Source organism: Manis javanica, chromosome 13 (assembly GCF_040802235.1).
Source record: "Manis javanica isolate MJ-LG chromosome 13, MJ_LKY, whole genome shotgun sequence".
NCBI classification, from domain to species: domain Eukaryota; kingdom Metazoa; phylum Chordata; class Mammalia; order Pholidota; family Manidae; genus Manis; species Manis javanica.
The window spans coordinates 96,135,785-96,150,232 of NC_133168.1; the positions used below are offsets into that span (position 1 = coordinate 96,135,785).

General features: G+C 59.9%; 1 protein-coding gene across 7 annotated transcripts in view; it reads right to left on the reverse strand.

Annotated features, from left to right (window-relative positions):
• DPP9 (dipeptidyl peptidase 9) overlaps positions 1-14,448 on the reverse strand; it is a 36,254-nt gene that overhangs the window by 18,588 nt on the left and 3,218 nt on the right. For 6 of the 7 annotated variants that reach the window (XM_073220478.1, XM_073220477.1, XM_073220475.1 and 3 more), the window contains 6 exons: positions 10,622-10,875; positions 5,720-5,832; positions 4,854-5,027; positions 4,607-4,775; positions 3,751-3,864; positions 733-861 (listed from right to left, as the gene is read on the reverse strand). In XM_073220478.1, coding sequence (XP_073076579.1) covers positions 733-861; positions 3,751-3,864; positions 4,607-4,775; positions 4,854-5,027; positions 5,720-5,832; positions 10,622-10,875 — 953 coding nt within the window. Of the gene's footprint in view, positions 1-732; positions 862-3,750; positions 3,865-4,606; positions 4,776-4,853; positions 5,028-5,719; positions 5,833-10,621; positions 10,876-14,306; positions 14,422-14,448 lie in introns of all 7 variants that reach the window. The other variant, XM_073220480.1, reaches the window with a different exon arrangement.

Genomic DNA, 14,448 nt, shown 5'->3' on the forward strand with positions numbered 1-14,448 from the left:
GGTTTGGGCACAAAGTCCCCCAGGCAGGACTTCTGACTTTGGGCCTAGACCTTGTTCCCGACAGTGATGTGACAAGCTTCATGATTTAAGAACAGAGGCCAGACCCTGTGCTAGCTGAGGATTAGGGGGGTGACACAAACTCGACAAAGACACCTCTCTGCCTTTGGAGAGCTTGAGAGCTAGCTGCGAAGGCACCCACAATAAAACCACTGATGACACAGAAAGGTGGCACGGGCCCCAGAGACACAGCCGGGTCCTGGGCTGTTGGGAGGCATAGGTTATTCGGCTGGGACAACCCAGGCCTGCTTGCAGAGGTGGGGTATGGGTCAGGCTCAGTTCAATCACAGTCTCAACTCTGGCCCTCACTGGCACCCAGGCAGAGCCGTGTCTGAGCCTTGGTTTGTCTGAGTCTTTCCACCTAAGCCAGGAACTAGAGGAACCGTCAGGAGGCCCGACCTCACACGGCACATAGTAGGTGCTCACTGATGGTTAGTAAGAATGATTATTTTGTATGCTTCCATGGAGACCATAGACAGACTGAATCTGGCCTGCGGGTATATTTTGCGTAGCTTACTATGTGTTTTTAAATAATCTGAGGGACGTTTTAAGAATTGGGAGATTCTCAGGTGACACTGGATTCTTGGCTTCTCTTAAGAAACAGGCAAACTTGGGTCTGACCATTGCCCAGATGCCCTCAGCCACCCCGGGCCCTCTCCCGTTCCAGGCCCTCACCTGTCCTGGGGTATCTGTAGGAGTCCGTCTTCCTTTCTTCCAGTGCAGGAGAGGGCACATGAATGACTTCGACCTCCGACTCATCGACTTCCTCGTAGAGGACTCGAAGTGTCTTGTGGCCTTCCGCACCTGGGAGGGGCAGGGCAAACCGCTGAGGGTGCCGGGCAGCCCCACTGCCATCCCAACCCTGCCCACACACCAGGGCCCTGCTCTACCACTGCTGGGCCCAGACAAGAGCATGAGGCCTGGGGTGCGATGCTGGCTGGGCCCTTACTAGACCTCACGCCATCACGTCTCCTCTTGGGGCCTTGAAACCCCAACCCTGGGGCCTCAAGAAGTAACTGCAAGTGGAGACAGGGCCTTTAAAGAGGTGATGAGGTTAAAATGTGGTCACTAGGATGGTCCCTGAGCCAAAAGGACCCATGTAAGGGGAGGTTAGGACACAGACACACACGAAGGACAGAGCAGGTGAGGACGCAGGGAGAAGACAGATCTCCACGCCAAGAGACAGGCCTCAGAAGCCACCCCTGCCGGCACCCTGACCCTGGGCTTCCAGCCTCCAGGGCTGGGAGAAAATACCTGTCTCTGTTTAAGCCCCCCGGGCCTGTGAGACATCTGTGTTTAAGTTGCCGGCCTGTGGGCCTTTGTTCTGACGGCCAGAGCCGGTCGGCGCACAGGGTCTGGCTTAAGAAGCAGCATCAAGTTAGAAGCTGTCGGAGAAGCCGGTGACTGACTGGTTGCATTAACGTCACAGAGATGGAGCCCGTGGCCTCTCCTTCCTCAGCCGCTGGGAGTACTCCCACTCTGTCCTAAGCCTCCCTAGGGCAGGACCACTCACACCTCCAGCCCGTGCCACACCCCAGTCAGCCCGCAGGCCAGCCCGCCCCCCACTAGCCTTGGGTGCAGGGCTGGAGTGGCTCAGGGGCCTGAGGCCACCTGTCCCAGCACAGCGGGCCTGCTGCTCACACTCAGTGCCTGGGGCTTCTGCATCTGTCCCCGGGCATGGAGGACCCTGGGGGCCTTCAGTTTGTCGGCCAGTAAGAAGCCCTCGGTTACCTCGGTCTCAGAAAAGCCACTGCTCTGTGCAAGGCAGCCGGGAGGTGGCCCCAAGGCCTGGGGTCTGAGGACAAGGTCACCCCAGGAGGAATAAGACTCCCTTGGGCTGCAGTATTTGGGGTCTTCCCCAAAGGGGCTTCAGGGCCACTCTCAACAAAGTAAGGTCCTTTGAGGTCATCTAGGCCAGTGGATTTCCACCAGGATCCACTCTGTGACCCCAGGGGACATCTGTGGTTGTCACAGCTTGGGTGACACATTGAGTGGGTAGGGCCAGGGATGCTGCTCAGCGCCCCCATGGTGCCCAGGACAGCCCCAAGGGGACACAGCCCCAATGTCCGCAGCGCCGAAGGGGAGAGACCTTCATTTTAAGGACTTTATAGACCAGTGTGGCGTGGTCAGGTGCTTCAGGCCCCCAGGGGGCCGCAGGCTGAATGACCTGACCAAGGTAGCACATTCCCAGTCTGGGGCCCCCCGACCCCGCCCCGGGACGTGGCCCGGGGGCACATGCTGCCCTCTACCCATCCGGAGGCAGGAAACTGCCCACCCTGGCTAGGGCTCGGTGCCACCAGCAGGCCTCACAGGCCACCTAACGCTGGCAGCGACTCCTCTTCCCAAGAGCCAGCTCTTCGTATCACAGGATTTTAACGCCTAGCTGCTATCTACAGTAGGACTATAAAGTCTTTTTTTAAAGTCGATTCAAGGAAAAGGTGGGTAGATGTAAAGGCAACAGCGACAGCAGACGGGCGGCATGTGGCTCTGATGGTGGACGGCCAGCGCCCAGCACCCTGGATGCTCGGCTGTCCCGGCCACGTGCTCTGCTGAAACACAGGGGTCTGGGGATGAGCCCCGGGGCGGGGACACCAGCCAGGCCCCGAGCTGGGGCGACTGAGAACAAGGCAACCTCAGGGCCACTGCTGGTCTAGGGGCAGAGGGTCTGACGCTACTCGTGCACCAGGAAACAACTGCCCCAACTCTCGGAGGTGCGATCTGCTTGACTGAATACGGGGTGGGTAAGATCCCTCTGTTCTGCTGGGGCAGAATAACAGGAATACAAAAGGGCCCACTGACCTGGCTTCTCTCATAATTGTTGGCAAAATCCATCCGGACTTAGCTTCACCTCAGCTGTCTCACAGCTGGGACTCTTCCCTATGGCAGCTCTGGGGTCCTCAGCACTGCTGACACTGGGCTTGTCCTGGGCACTGGGGCATATCCTCACCCACTGTCTGCTGGGAGCCCCGAGGCTTAACAACCACCAACGTCCCCAGACAGGACCCAGTGTCCCCTAGGGGCAGAGTCACCCCTGGTAACGCGCCACCGACAAGCTCCAGAAGGTCGGGACATGTGTCCAAAGACATTGGCCGCAGTATTGCTCATAACGTGAAGCAAAACCAAACCATGAACCAGGGACAACCAGGAACACGGAACCGGTTTCAGTAAACCGTGGCACATCCACGCCTGGGGCGGCTGCGGCCTTGCAAAGCCCCCCTGCGCTGACCGCAGCAGACTGAATGAACGCACTCCCACCGCATCCCGATGGTCCTGGGAGGCGGGCCTTTGGGACAGGATTAAGCCCTGAGGGTGGGGCCCTCCTGAATGGGATCAGTGCCCTTACAACAGAGACCCCAGAAGGCCCCCAGCCCCTTCCTCCACATGAGGACACAGTGAGAAGGTGCTGTCTGTGAGCCAGGAAGCAGCCCTCACCAGACCCCGAAGCTGGTGGCGCCTTGACCTTGGCCTAACAGCCTCCAGATCCACAAGGAGTGAGTGTCCGCTGTTTATACGCACTCCCTGCCCCCCGCTCCAGTCGTGGCATTTGTCATAGCGGCTCACAGGGACTGAGGTGCTGATGTGACAGAAAGGCCGTGGAGGTTTAAGTGAGAAGAGCAGAAGAGCAGGTGGATGGGCGCTGTTAATAAAAGCGGCATGCGCGGAGGTGGCTTCTAACAGCGGAAAGGGACCTACCCTCCCAGGAGGCTGTGGGACACCACCAGTAGCCAGTGAAGCGGTCGAATTCTTCCTGGATGACAAAGGTGGCCACGCCAGCAGACCTGGGGTCATCGAGGACATTGGGTAAGCCTGGACGGGGAGAGAGCCACACGAGCAGTGAGACGCCGAGCCGACAGGAGGTTTCTCCCCTGGTGCTGTGGACGTGTGGGGCTGGAACACTCTCGGTGGGACCATCCCGGGCACTCTGGGCTGTTGAGCAGCACCCCTGTCCCTACCCCCTCGGTGCCAGGAGTGCCCTCACTCAGCTGTGACAACTACAAATGTCTCTGGACGTGGCCAGCATCCAAGCTGCCCTGGGCTCTGAAGCTTGGGTTTAGAGGGGAACCCAGGGCTGTATGGCAGGGATCTGGGGGATCCATGTGGGACCAGGGATCCGTGACATGAGACCACAGCGCACAGACGCTGCAGACATCTGCAGAAGGGCAGTCGCTTCCAGCTGGCAGGGGTGTGAGGGCAAGATTTGGGAGCAGGCCTAGCTGAGCTTGACCTGATGGTGAGGGACAGGAGAGCTGGGTGGGAGGGGCCCGACGAGCAGGGGGGCTGAACAATCGCCTGGTGGGGAGGCCAGGCCAATAAAGCAGAGACTGACCACAGTCCAGGTGGCTGGACTTGGCGAGGCCAGGGGAGGGCTGCACGGGAGGGTGACCCACGGGAGCAGGGCCTGGGGAGGGGCCTGGCTGTTGGGGGCAGTGGCGTGGGGGCGGGGGCCTTTCTAGAAGCTGGGCAGGCGGCTCTGACTGCAGTCTGCAGGGTGTGCTGGCCTGGACCCCAGCCGACCGAGTCCTGCATGTCCCTCTCTGCCCAGCCTCACCTCTGTGACAGAAGGTCAGCCGCCGCTCCTCGCCCGTCTCAATGTTGGCTACCCACAGGTCGCTGTTGTTGATGAACGAGAAGAAGGTGGGGTCGGCGGGGCAGATCTTGGGGTCCATGCGGGGCCCAGAACACTGTGTTTTGATTTCCAATGGCTTCATGGGGGACACCTGGGGACAGAGGAGCCCGGCTCAGGGGGGCAGAAGGCCAAATGGCTGCCCGGCCACCTGCCAGGGACTGGGGCTCACCATGAAGCCGTTCTTGCCCCCGTCCCAGCAGTGGAACAGGCTGTTGCTGGCCTGAAAGAGGAAGAGGCCGCTCTCACTGTGGAAGTCGTAGGACGTGATGCCGAAGACTCCCAGGCGTTTTCGCTCCCGCAGGAGCTCCTCTTCCCGAGAGTAGACCCCGTGGTGGGGCGTGGCCTGGGGACATGGGGACAGGGGCGCATCAGCAGCTGGGCACCCTGGGCATTCGTGGGAGGAATCTGACCATCTGAGTTTGGTGCATGCCAAGGAGAACTTTCCAGTGAGCAGAGCTGTGCTAGGCAGAAAGGGCAGAGGAGTCCCAGACCTGCTGGCCGTGCGGGTGCCCAGCGGGCCCTGGCGGGTTTCCAGGGCTCACCCAGGGCTTCCTCCCTTGGAGCCCCGTCTCTGGGCTTGGCCTTGCCCACGAATTACACGTGGAGGTGCAAAGGGATGAGGGCTGTTAATGACAAGAAGTGTGTCTTTAAAAAGCAGAGCCCAAAGCGAAACTACCCCACGAAGGACGCCGTGTGAGCACGAGCTGCCCGGCAGGGGCTAAGGGGCAGGCAGAGGACGGCGCTCAGCACCGGCACGGAGGAGCTCAGAGGGTGTCACCCGCCTCCCCACCCACCACCCTGGCACTGTCACAAATAAGCCAAAGGGCACTCTGGTGCCTCGCTGCCATCTCCTCCCAGTGACAGTCTCTATAAAAAGGCGTCAGCCCAAGTTAGTGCCACGTCTTTGGCGAGGCGTTTAGAAGGAGGAGATGCATCTGATAAGAGCTCCTATCAGAGGCCTGGTCTCCAGGGCCTGGGCACACGTGGGGCAGGAGGGTGCGGGGCGGCTCCCGTGCAGCCTGGCGCCCAGCTCACCTGGAAGTGATCCAGCATCTGCTTCCAGGACAGGAGCAGCAGAGCCTCCTTCCGCACCTTCCTGGGGATCTCAGAGTAGAGGAGGGAGTTCTCTCGGCTGCCGTACGGCATCCCTGCGGGGGGACAGAGGGAAGCCAGAGGGGTAACCTTGCCCAGGATGGGGAGATGGCCCAGCTGCTCCTGCTCCTCCCCAGAAAAGCTGTGGTGGCCCCGGTATCTGGAGCTCAGCGATAGGGACGGCGTCTCCCACTCCTGAGCTGTTGGTGCTGAATGGCTGGGCCTAAGTTACTGAAGAAACAGCGCGCAGGGCAGCACCAAAGGGCCACCGGTGACCTACCACCCTCGGCGGGCTGTTTGCTGTTACAGGGTTTTGCACGGGCCCAGAGTGAACCTGGGATCAGAGTAGGAGCAACTGTGGGACAGGAAGTGGGAGGAGGGTGTCCAGTCCAGCGTCCCAGCCCCTCTGCTGCCATCAGGGCGGGTCACTCCCTGGGGGGCGGAGCAGACACGCCTGACTGGGAACCACTGACCTACTCTACCGCTACCCATGAGAATAGCTGCCCAATGGGGGTTCTGTGCAGATTAAATGAGGTAAGAAATACAATGCACTTAACACAATGCCTGGACTATGTCAGCTTGGAGAGAGGCCTGCGAGCTTCACTAGTAAACTGCAACTTTTCACATTCCTGCATTCTGTGATTGGGACGTATCTTAATGTTGAAGGTGTGGTCATGTCCTTAGTGGCAAATAAAAGACTGGTTATCCTCCAACCGGTAGTGTTTTTGGCATAAGGTTAACAGCCGAAGGAGGATGACTCTGTCTGGAAGCCTTGGTGCCCCCTGGCCATGCAACGAGGTGGGGAATGGCGTGGCACATTCACCACGTGCAACCCTGCAGCAGCTGGCAGGACGTCCCCTGACAGCCACGGATGCGCTGTGGGCTAACGATGGATCACAGAATTCGCGAGCCCCTCTCCGATCCTCTCTCGACTTGGAGTTTTTCCAGAAGGGAGACTCGATCTGGTGCTGGCCTCTCTAAGGGCACTTCACACAGCCACGGCCAGACTCATTCCCCGTGAAAGGCGCAGACGCGCCACTGGGCCTTCTTCCTTCTCGAGTTCACACGAAAAGTGGGGATGAGAATGACGTGGTGAGATTCCGATTCCACTTACGTGAAATGTCCAGAGCAGGCAAATCCAGAGGCGGGCTGAGGGAGGGGCTGCGGGGGGCTGCCTGCTAGCAGACATGGGGCTTTTTCTAGAGCCAGAAACGCTCTGGAATTAGATCGTGGTGACAGCTGCACAATACCGTAACTACACTAAAAACCACGGAGCTGTCCACCTTTAAAAGTGTGGTTTTTATGGGATCTGAATTAGATGTTAATTTTCTTAAAAAAAAAAAAAAAAAAGCATCGCAGGGCATGTGGAAGCTGGGAGGGAGCAGGTGCGAGCTCTGGACCGCCCCGTCCGCGGGGCTCTCTGGCGCAGCTGGAGCTCTCCAAACAGGACGTCAACAGCAGTGGTCTTGCCAAGGACACTGGAGCCACCTCCCCTTTCCAGCTGATTAATAAGTGATGACACCAAATGGCGCAAGCCAGCACATTCCCCGAGTGAGCTGCCCTCAGCACTGGTGACAGTGACGACCGATGAGCGAGACGGGGGTCTGAGCAGGCCGATGGCTGTCTGCTGTCTGCCCCTCCCCTGCCTTCTCTTCCCAGCTCTGCCCCACCCCTGGGGACAGCACCCCCACCCCCAACACCCACTGGCAGGGCAGGTGGCCCAGGCCTGCACGGACGCTATTTCTACCACCGTGGCCTTGGTGGCTGGCCTGGTGGCCATGTGGCCCATACTGGGCCGGGGCTCTCCCCTGGGTCTGGACACAGGACATGAGGACACAAGAGGTCTCCCTCCCCTCTAAGGGACTCCCAGAGCTACCTGGGGCCAGTGCCCAACTCAGCCCAACATAAGACGCCCACTTGCATCAAGGGAAAGCTGACCACGTGGAGCGGGAGAGGCAACATGGACAAGGTTTCCCAGCGCTGCAGGTGGAGCCTGGAACCTGAGCTGCCACCATGCCATCTTCCTGGCAGCAGAAGCCAGCACATTCCCTTCTCTGTTCTGTCTTGTTTGCCTTGGGCTTTATAACACCCATCCGGAAAAGCTTCCCTTGTGGACCTAGTGACTGGCTCCATGGGCTTCCTGGTGCCCACTGAGGAGGCAGGGGCCCCCAGGGGGAAATGGACAGGGCAGGTGACACACTCAGAAAGACAGGCTGGGCCTCACCCTTGGAAGCCCTCTGTGCTCAATCCACGGACATCTGCAGGCTGCCAGCATTCACCCAGGTGCTGGGCTGCTGCAAAGATGGACTCTAAGTACTTGGGGGCTCGGGTGAGGTCTGCCCTAGGACTTGGACAGGAAGTGAGGTCAAGGGTATGCGACGGTATTGAGTGACACAGACAGATCGGGGAAGTGGGCACAAAGTCACCCTGACTGCTGGCGGGCCTCTGGGCTGCCCTAGGCATGCTTTGGAGTCAGCCAGGTCCACAGCTTTTGTCCGGTGCGGCCCACTACCCACTGGGGTGGGCCCTCGGCAGCATCCTGTGGACCGCGGGGACCACCCTCCCCAGCCCGACTGTGCACAGGCCATAGCCACCTGGACATCTGACCTATGCTGAACCAATTCAATTCCCTCTCCTGCAGAGAAAGCTTGTCTGTTTCTACTGGCGTCTGGAACCCCAAGCATGAGCCCCAGGAGCCCAGCAGCAGGAGGCAGGTGGGCAACGAGGTGGACCCAAGAGAGGAGTATGTCCAGAGCACATGGCAGGCTCCACATTCTCAGTGCCATGTCACGAGGCCCCCAGGGGCTCTCAGACATGCCCCTGGGTCCTTACTACGAGGTGTCCTCGGTGGCTGACCTGGGGTGGAGGGTTTCTGTCTTCCGGCAGCTCTGTGGCTGGCTGAACAACGGCTCCTGAAGAGGTCTGCGTCCTAATCCCCAGGACCTGTGACCGGGTGCCTTCCTTAGCAAGAGGGACTTTCTAGAACGGGACGGAGCTGAAGACCTCGGGCTGGGGGATCAGCCTGGATGAACCAGGTGGGCCCTAAGTGTCATCACGTGTCCTTGTAAGGGAGACAGAGAGAGACCTCAGCCACACCGAGGAGGCCCAGGGGACCAGGGAGGCCAAGACTGCAGTGATGTGGCCACAAGCGGAGGAACACCAGCAGCCACGCCACCAGGAGCGGGAAGAGGCAGGACCAGATTCTCCCTCGGGCCTTCCAGGGAGCACAGCGTGGCCCTGCTCACTCCTGGTGTCACACAGTTTTCGGGACTCCTGGTGTCTGAACCGGGAGAATAAACGTCTGTTGTTGAGGCCGTGGCGACGTGTCCCAGCAGATGCCCATGAGGGCCTTGACCAGGACGGCAACCTGAACTCGGGCAAGTGAACGGTGGGCAACTGTGTCGGGAGAAAAGGCTCACGAGGTCGTGGACCCTCCGGGGAAGGAGAGGCAAAGGCCACCAGAGGCCACACGTCTTGGCCACTCTCAGTTCCCACAACCAACTCCATCTTGGGTCAGTGAAACCTGAAGCCTGCCTGTCCTGATCTCCCCGAGGCCGGAGCTGGCAAACGTCCTCCTGCAAAGGGCCAGACTGTGCGTATTTTCGGCTTTGTGCACCAGGTGACCTCTGGCACCCACACTCACAGCAGCCACAGAAGGTAGGGGAAGGCCCAGGCGTGGCTGGGCGCCAATGAAACCAGGTTTCCAAGCACAAGACGGCCTTCACTTGCCCACCCCTGTTCTAGGCCATTCCCGGCTCTACTGCTGTGCTGCCAAGCTGCCCTCTGGTTTCCACGTGGGTCTCCATGAAGAGAGGCTGTGCCGCCTGTGGGCAGGGGACAGCCATCTGGCATCCATCTCAGTCACTGTCAGGTCGCCAGGATGGGGTCAGCCTCAGGTAGAGGGTGTTGACTGACACCTGCTCGTCTGCAGGCACTGCCCCTAGGGCTGAGGGTGCACGGACGGCGAACCAGCCCCAAAATGTCCAGTGTTGTAGCTGAGCTCCTGTCCCAGGTCAACAGCCATATGTCAGGCTGCTTTCAAAGGAACACGTTTGGAACTGTTCCTTCTTGCCTGGTGAGACCCTTAGGCAAAGTAGGGCAACGCTCACCTGCCTGACAGACATTTACTGTCCTCTGACCAGAAGCCAGGCCCTGGCCAGGAGGCTGAGGCTACCAGCACACAAGATACTCATCAGTGCCCTGCAGGCCCTCAGGTGGTAAACTGCAAGTGACAGAGAAAGTGAGGCACAGGCCCACAGGAGAAAGTGACTAGCAATTAACAAGCTCACCCCGGCTATCTAGGGCAGAGACAGCACGTCTCCGGTAATCCCAAGCACGTGGTTATGCAATCATGGCACCTTCCCTTCCCTTGAGCCTCAGGATCCTTCTTAACACATCCGCCCACAGCGAGCACCTGATGGAGTTACTTGCGCCTCCCCCTGCTGGGGGCGTCCTGTTGCTCACTGGCCCAGCCCCACCCAGTCTGGGTGCCTGGGAAGTGACTCAGGCGGTGAGCCTAGCTGACCCGGGATGGCAAACAATCGCAGGGGCCCTGGCCCACCCACGTACGGGACCCAAACCATGTGGCTGCCCCAAGAGCCGGGATGGGACCACCCCTGCTCCGCTCACCAGCACCCAACCCCCTTGTGGGACCCCTGCACCATCAGAGCGACGAGATGTCACCATGGGTGGCACAGCGTCGTGGGACAGTTTGCCCAGGGCCAGGCCCGTCTGTTCGGACTTCCTAGCTAACAGGACCACAGGACTTCGGAGCAGCCGCCATCCAGGAAACACCGCCCTGGCCAAGGGCAGCCTCCCGGGCCCAAGGCTGCCTGGAGGGCTTACCGAGGTAGTAGAGGCGGTGGGAGTGGGGGCCGGACTCATCCGTCTTCTGCACAAACTGGAAGTCGTGCGGCGCCTTGTTGACGACGAGGCCCGAGTTCTTGCGGCTGCTGTGGATGACGTCCCGAAGCTCGTCCCAGGAGCGCTTCTGCACCTGGAAGCGGGCCGCGGGGTCCTCCACCTCCACCGCAGTGCCCCGGCCGGATGCTGGCGCCCCAGTGGCCATCCTCTCCGCCCCTTCAGAATTCAGTGAGAAGCTATGAGGGGAAGGGAGAGGATGAGAAGGGGGCTGGGGCCCCAGGCCCACCTACAAGCTGCCGCTCCGCATGTACTCCCACCCCTCCAGACCAGCCTGGCCCCCGTGCAGCTTTCCCCATCTGCCTAGGTATTTCTTCAGCTGTTTCACTCCCTCCAACACCACGAAGGCTTGGGACATCCACGCCACCATCCCCTCTGCTGAGTGACTACAACTGTCTCCCGAGAGGACTCTGCACACCGCTGCGAATCTGATCCCTTAACTGAAACCCTGAACACCCTCTCTTGGTTTTCCATAGCCCCCTGGGTAAACACCAGGTCTCTGGACAGCCTTCAAGGCTTTCTGACCTCTGCCAGGCCTCCCCCTTTCATCAGTTCTCCAGCCAAACTGACCTTCTCCTGGCTCCTCGAACAGGCCAGCATCCTTTATACCCCAGGGCCTTTGCATGTGTTGTTCCTCCTCCTGGAACCCTTTTTTCTGCTCTCTGCTTGACTAACTTCGTAGGTGAGCTCTTAGTGTAAATGCCTGTCAGGCCCTCGGAAGCCTTCCTTAACCATCCGTACTAAAGATGGTCTCCGTCTTCGTCCCTCACACGCCACCTCGTTGCGGCCGCCCTCAGAGTGTTCGTCACAATGGTGGTTCACTGACTGCCTGACCTGCCACGGTGGTGTCCCCAGAGCTACATGTGGCCCCTGGCACACAGCAGGGGTCCCACGGAGGGCCGCGGGATCTCTGGTACTACGCCTTCTGGGAGTCATAGTCGCTCACAGGCAAAGAACTGAGTACAATGAATTTAACTGAGCACCGAACCTCGGCGCCCTTGCCCAGCAAGGGAAGCCCTTGTGCCTCACCGGAGGTGCTCAGGCGAAAAGGCAGCACAGCCCGAGGGTGACAGGGGCACACGCCCTCCCCTCAGAGGACGGCCCACAGCCTCCTCCCGCCCCTCCCCGCCCTCGCTGCTGAGCACACTTCTTGAACAGACTGGACCAGCCAGGCAAATATTTGCTTTAGGGAAATCTAAACATGGCCACGGTGACCCGGTTCTGGAAGAGCTGAAGCCATCTAGTGAGTCCGGCTGAAGGAAGCAGGGCGGCCTCGCTTTCCTCCCTGGGCACCACCCAGCCAGAGGCCCTGGGGACGCTGGGACTCCTGGGACCACCTGGCTTTCCAGGGGGATGTCAGTGTTTGTTTACCGGAAGTTGGGGCTGCACCCAAGGCCCCACAGTGTGGGCCACAGTGGCCGGCACAGTGTGGGCCAAAGGCTTTAGAGAACTAACAGGCAGAGCCGGGCACCCTTTTTCCCAGGTGCCTCCCAATTCCCAGACAGCCTTGCCCCTTTCTCACAAGAGACCCCACGGTGTGGCCACTGTAGGAGGAAGGGCCCCTGCCTGCTTCGAGACGGGGGGAAGGATGCCAGAAAGGCACTGACGGCTTCTGAGCACCGCCTCCATGGGCTGATTTCCAACTGACCCCGGAACAAATGACAGGGAGAAATGGCCCTTCTCAGTAGATCTACTTGAATGGCCGGCAGTGGCTCAGGGGACACAGCGGGCCAGCATGTCCTGCCCCCGGCCACAAGGAGCAGTCTGTCCAGCTCCTCCCACAGTGGTTTTGATGACACCGACCACAGCACATCCTATGGGGCCCTCAGAGCTTTCGGGGCCCTCAGGTCAAATAAACCCTGGAGAGGGCTGGAGACTTGCTGAGGGTCACACACAGCACGACCTGCCCACTGCAGAGCTGCGGTTTACCTGCAGGGCGGTAGGGGCCGGGCTGGCTGGCTGAGCACGCCACAACCCACGAAGCCCCAAGCGCCTGCTGGCAGCAAGCCCGGAAAACCAAGCCGGGGGGCTCCTCCCACCAGCCCAGCCCCCACCCCAAACTGTTTTTTTGCTCACAGCAGAAAAACGGATAGTGGCCTCAAGGGCTCCCAAAGGGGACCCCAGCAACCAGAGCCTGGTGGAAGCACTCACAGAATCACGTGGCCTATTTCCATAGCAAAGTACAATAAAAACGGTCTTGCCTCTGATCGCTGCAGATGGCCCAAGGAGCAAAAATACGGCCCAGGAGATGAGAAATGAAATGAAACATTGGGAGAAAGTTCTAGAAGTGGCTGGGCAGCCTGAGCTCCCAGACAGGCTGAGGCTTGGTGCTCTGCCCAGGCCCTGCACTCAGCCCAGAAGCAGAGAGGCTCCAGGGAGGCGGGGACAAAGGAGCAGGTGAAGGAGACGCCGCCGTTCCCACCCAGCGCCAGCCTGTTGCTGGGCTTCTCAAGTCAAGAGTTTACACAGCTGGAGAAATGAGAGGGAATTCCAAGCCACTTAGGCCAGGTCCATCTACACTTTCCTGCTGCCAATTGGTCGCATGCCGCACAGCCTGTGAGCGCCACTGGCAACTGCTCGGGTTTGACCGCCTGTGCGGTCATTAACAGCGGTCATTAACAAGGCCTGACGGGAGTTCTGCGAGCTCTGGGCCCTCAGGGCATCCGCTGGAGACCCGCACAGGGGCTGTGGCAAGGCAAGCAGGCAGAATGCAAGAAGAAACCGTGGATTCTCGGTGTGGGCTGCCAGTCTGGGAGAGTTCAGGCTGAACACAGAGTGACAAGACAGGAAGGGAGGTAGGCGCTGGGAAGGCGCTGGGCAAGGGGAGGCGAGGAGCGGAAGGCCTACCACGCTTTGGAGGAAGGCATGCCTCCGAGTGGCCCTCAGTGCAGTGTCCTGGGTGAAACAGCGGGCCATCCCCTGCCTCGAGGGGGCTGCCCAGGCACCATCCAGGCCTTCCACCATCACAGCCAGCCTTAGAGAGTCTGGGTGCAGCTCAGCCTGTGCCACCCAGGACCTAATGCACTGGAGAAGGGAGACTTGGGTCCCCACTGCTAACCAGCCCCCAACCCATGTGCCCCCAGACACGGGAAGCCTGCATCAGGGGAATCAGTCACTGGGCGGACATCACGTGTCTTCCAGAGGCAGCTTCAGGTCCGTTCCTGCCTCCCGGATTGCTCACGCTCGCTTAGGGTGTTAGAAAACCAACAAGGAGATCGGTCACCTGGGTGAGGGATTCCTACGGCCTCCTCACCTTGTCCCAGACCCCCAGATGTGACACTGACCCAGCGCACAGGCTTGCGTGCATAATTACACTGAATCCTCACTGTACCCCTGGGTGGTGACTTCTGGGGTCACCCCAATTTGGGAGACGAGAGTGTGGGCTCAGAGAGGTCAAATGGCCCACCCAATGTCACCCCATGAGGAAGGGGAGGGGAGCCTGAGTCTGCAGCCCCAGAACCCACATCCCAACCGTGAAGCCTGTGGTTCTCAGCTGGGCTGATCCTGTCCCGGGGGGAAACGGGGACGTGTCAGGGGACGTCTGTGCTTATTATCACAACTGGGATTGCTCCTGGTATGAAGTGAATGGGGGTCAGGGAGGCTGGTCAACCTCCACAGTGGCCAGAACAGCCCCCCAGGAAACAATCCGGTCCTGATGTCAGTAGACCCGAGGCTGAGGAAAGCTGCACACCCACACGGCCTCCTCACATGCCACAGAACAGTGCCTGGGGAAATGCAGAAATGAAGGGGGC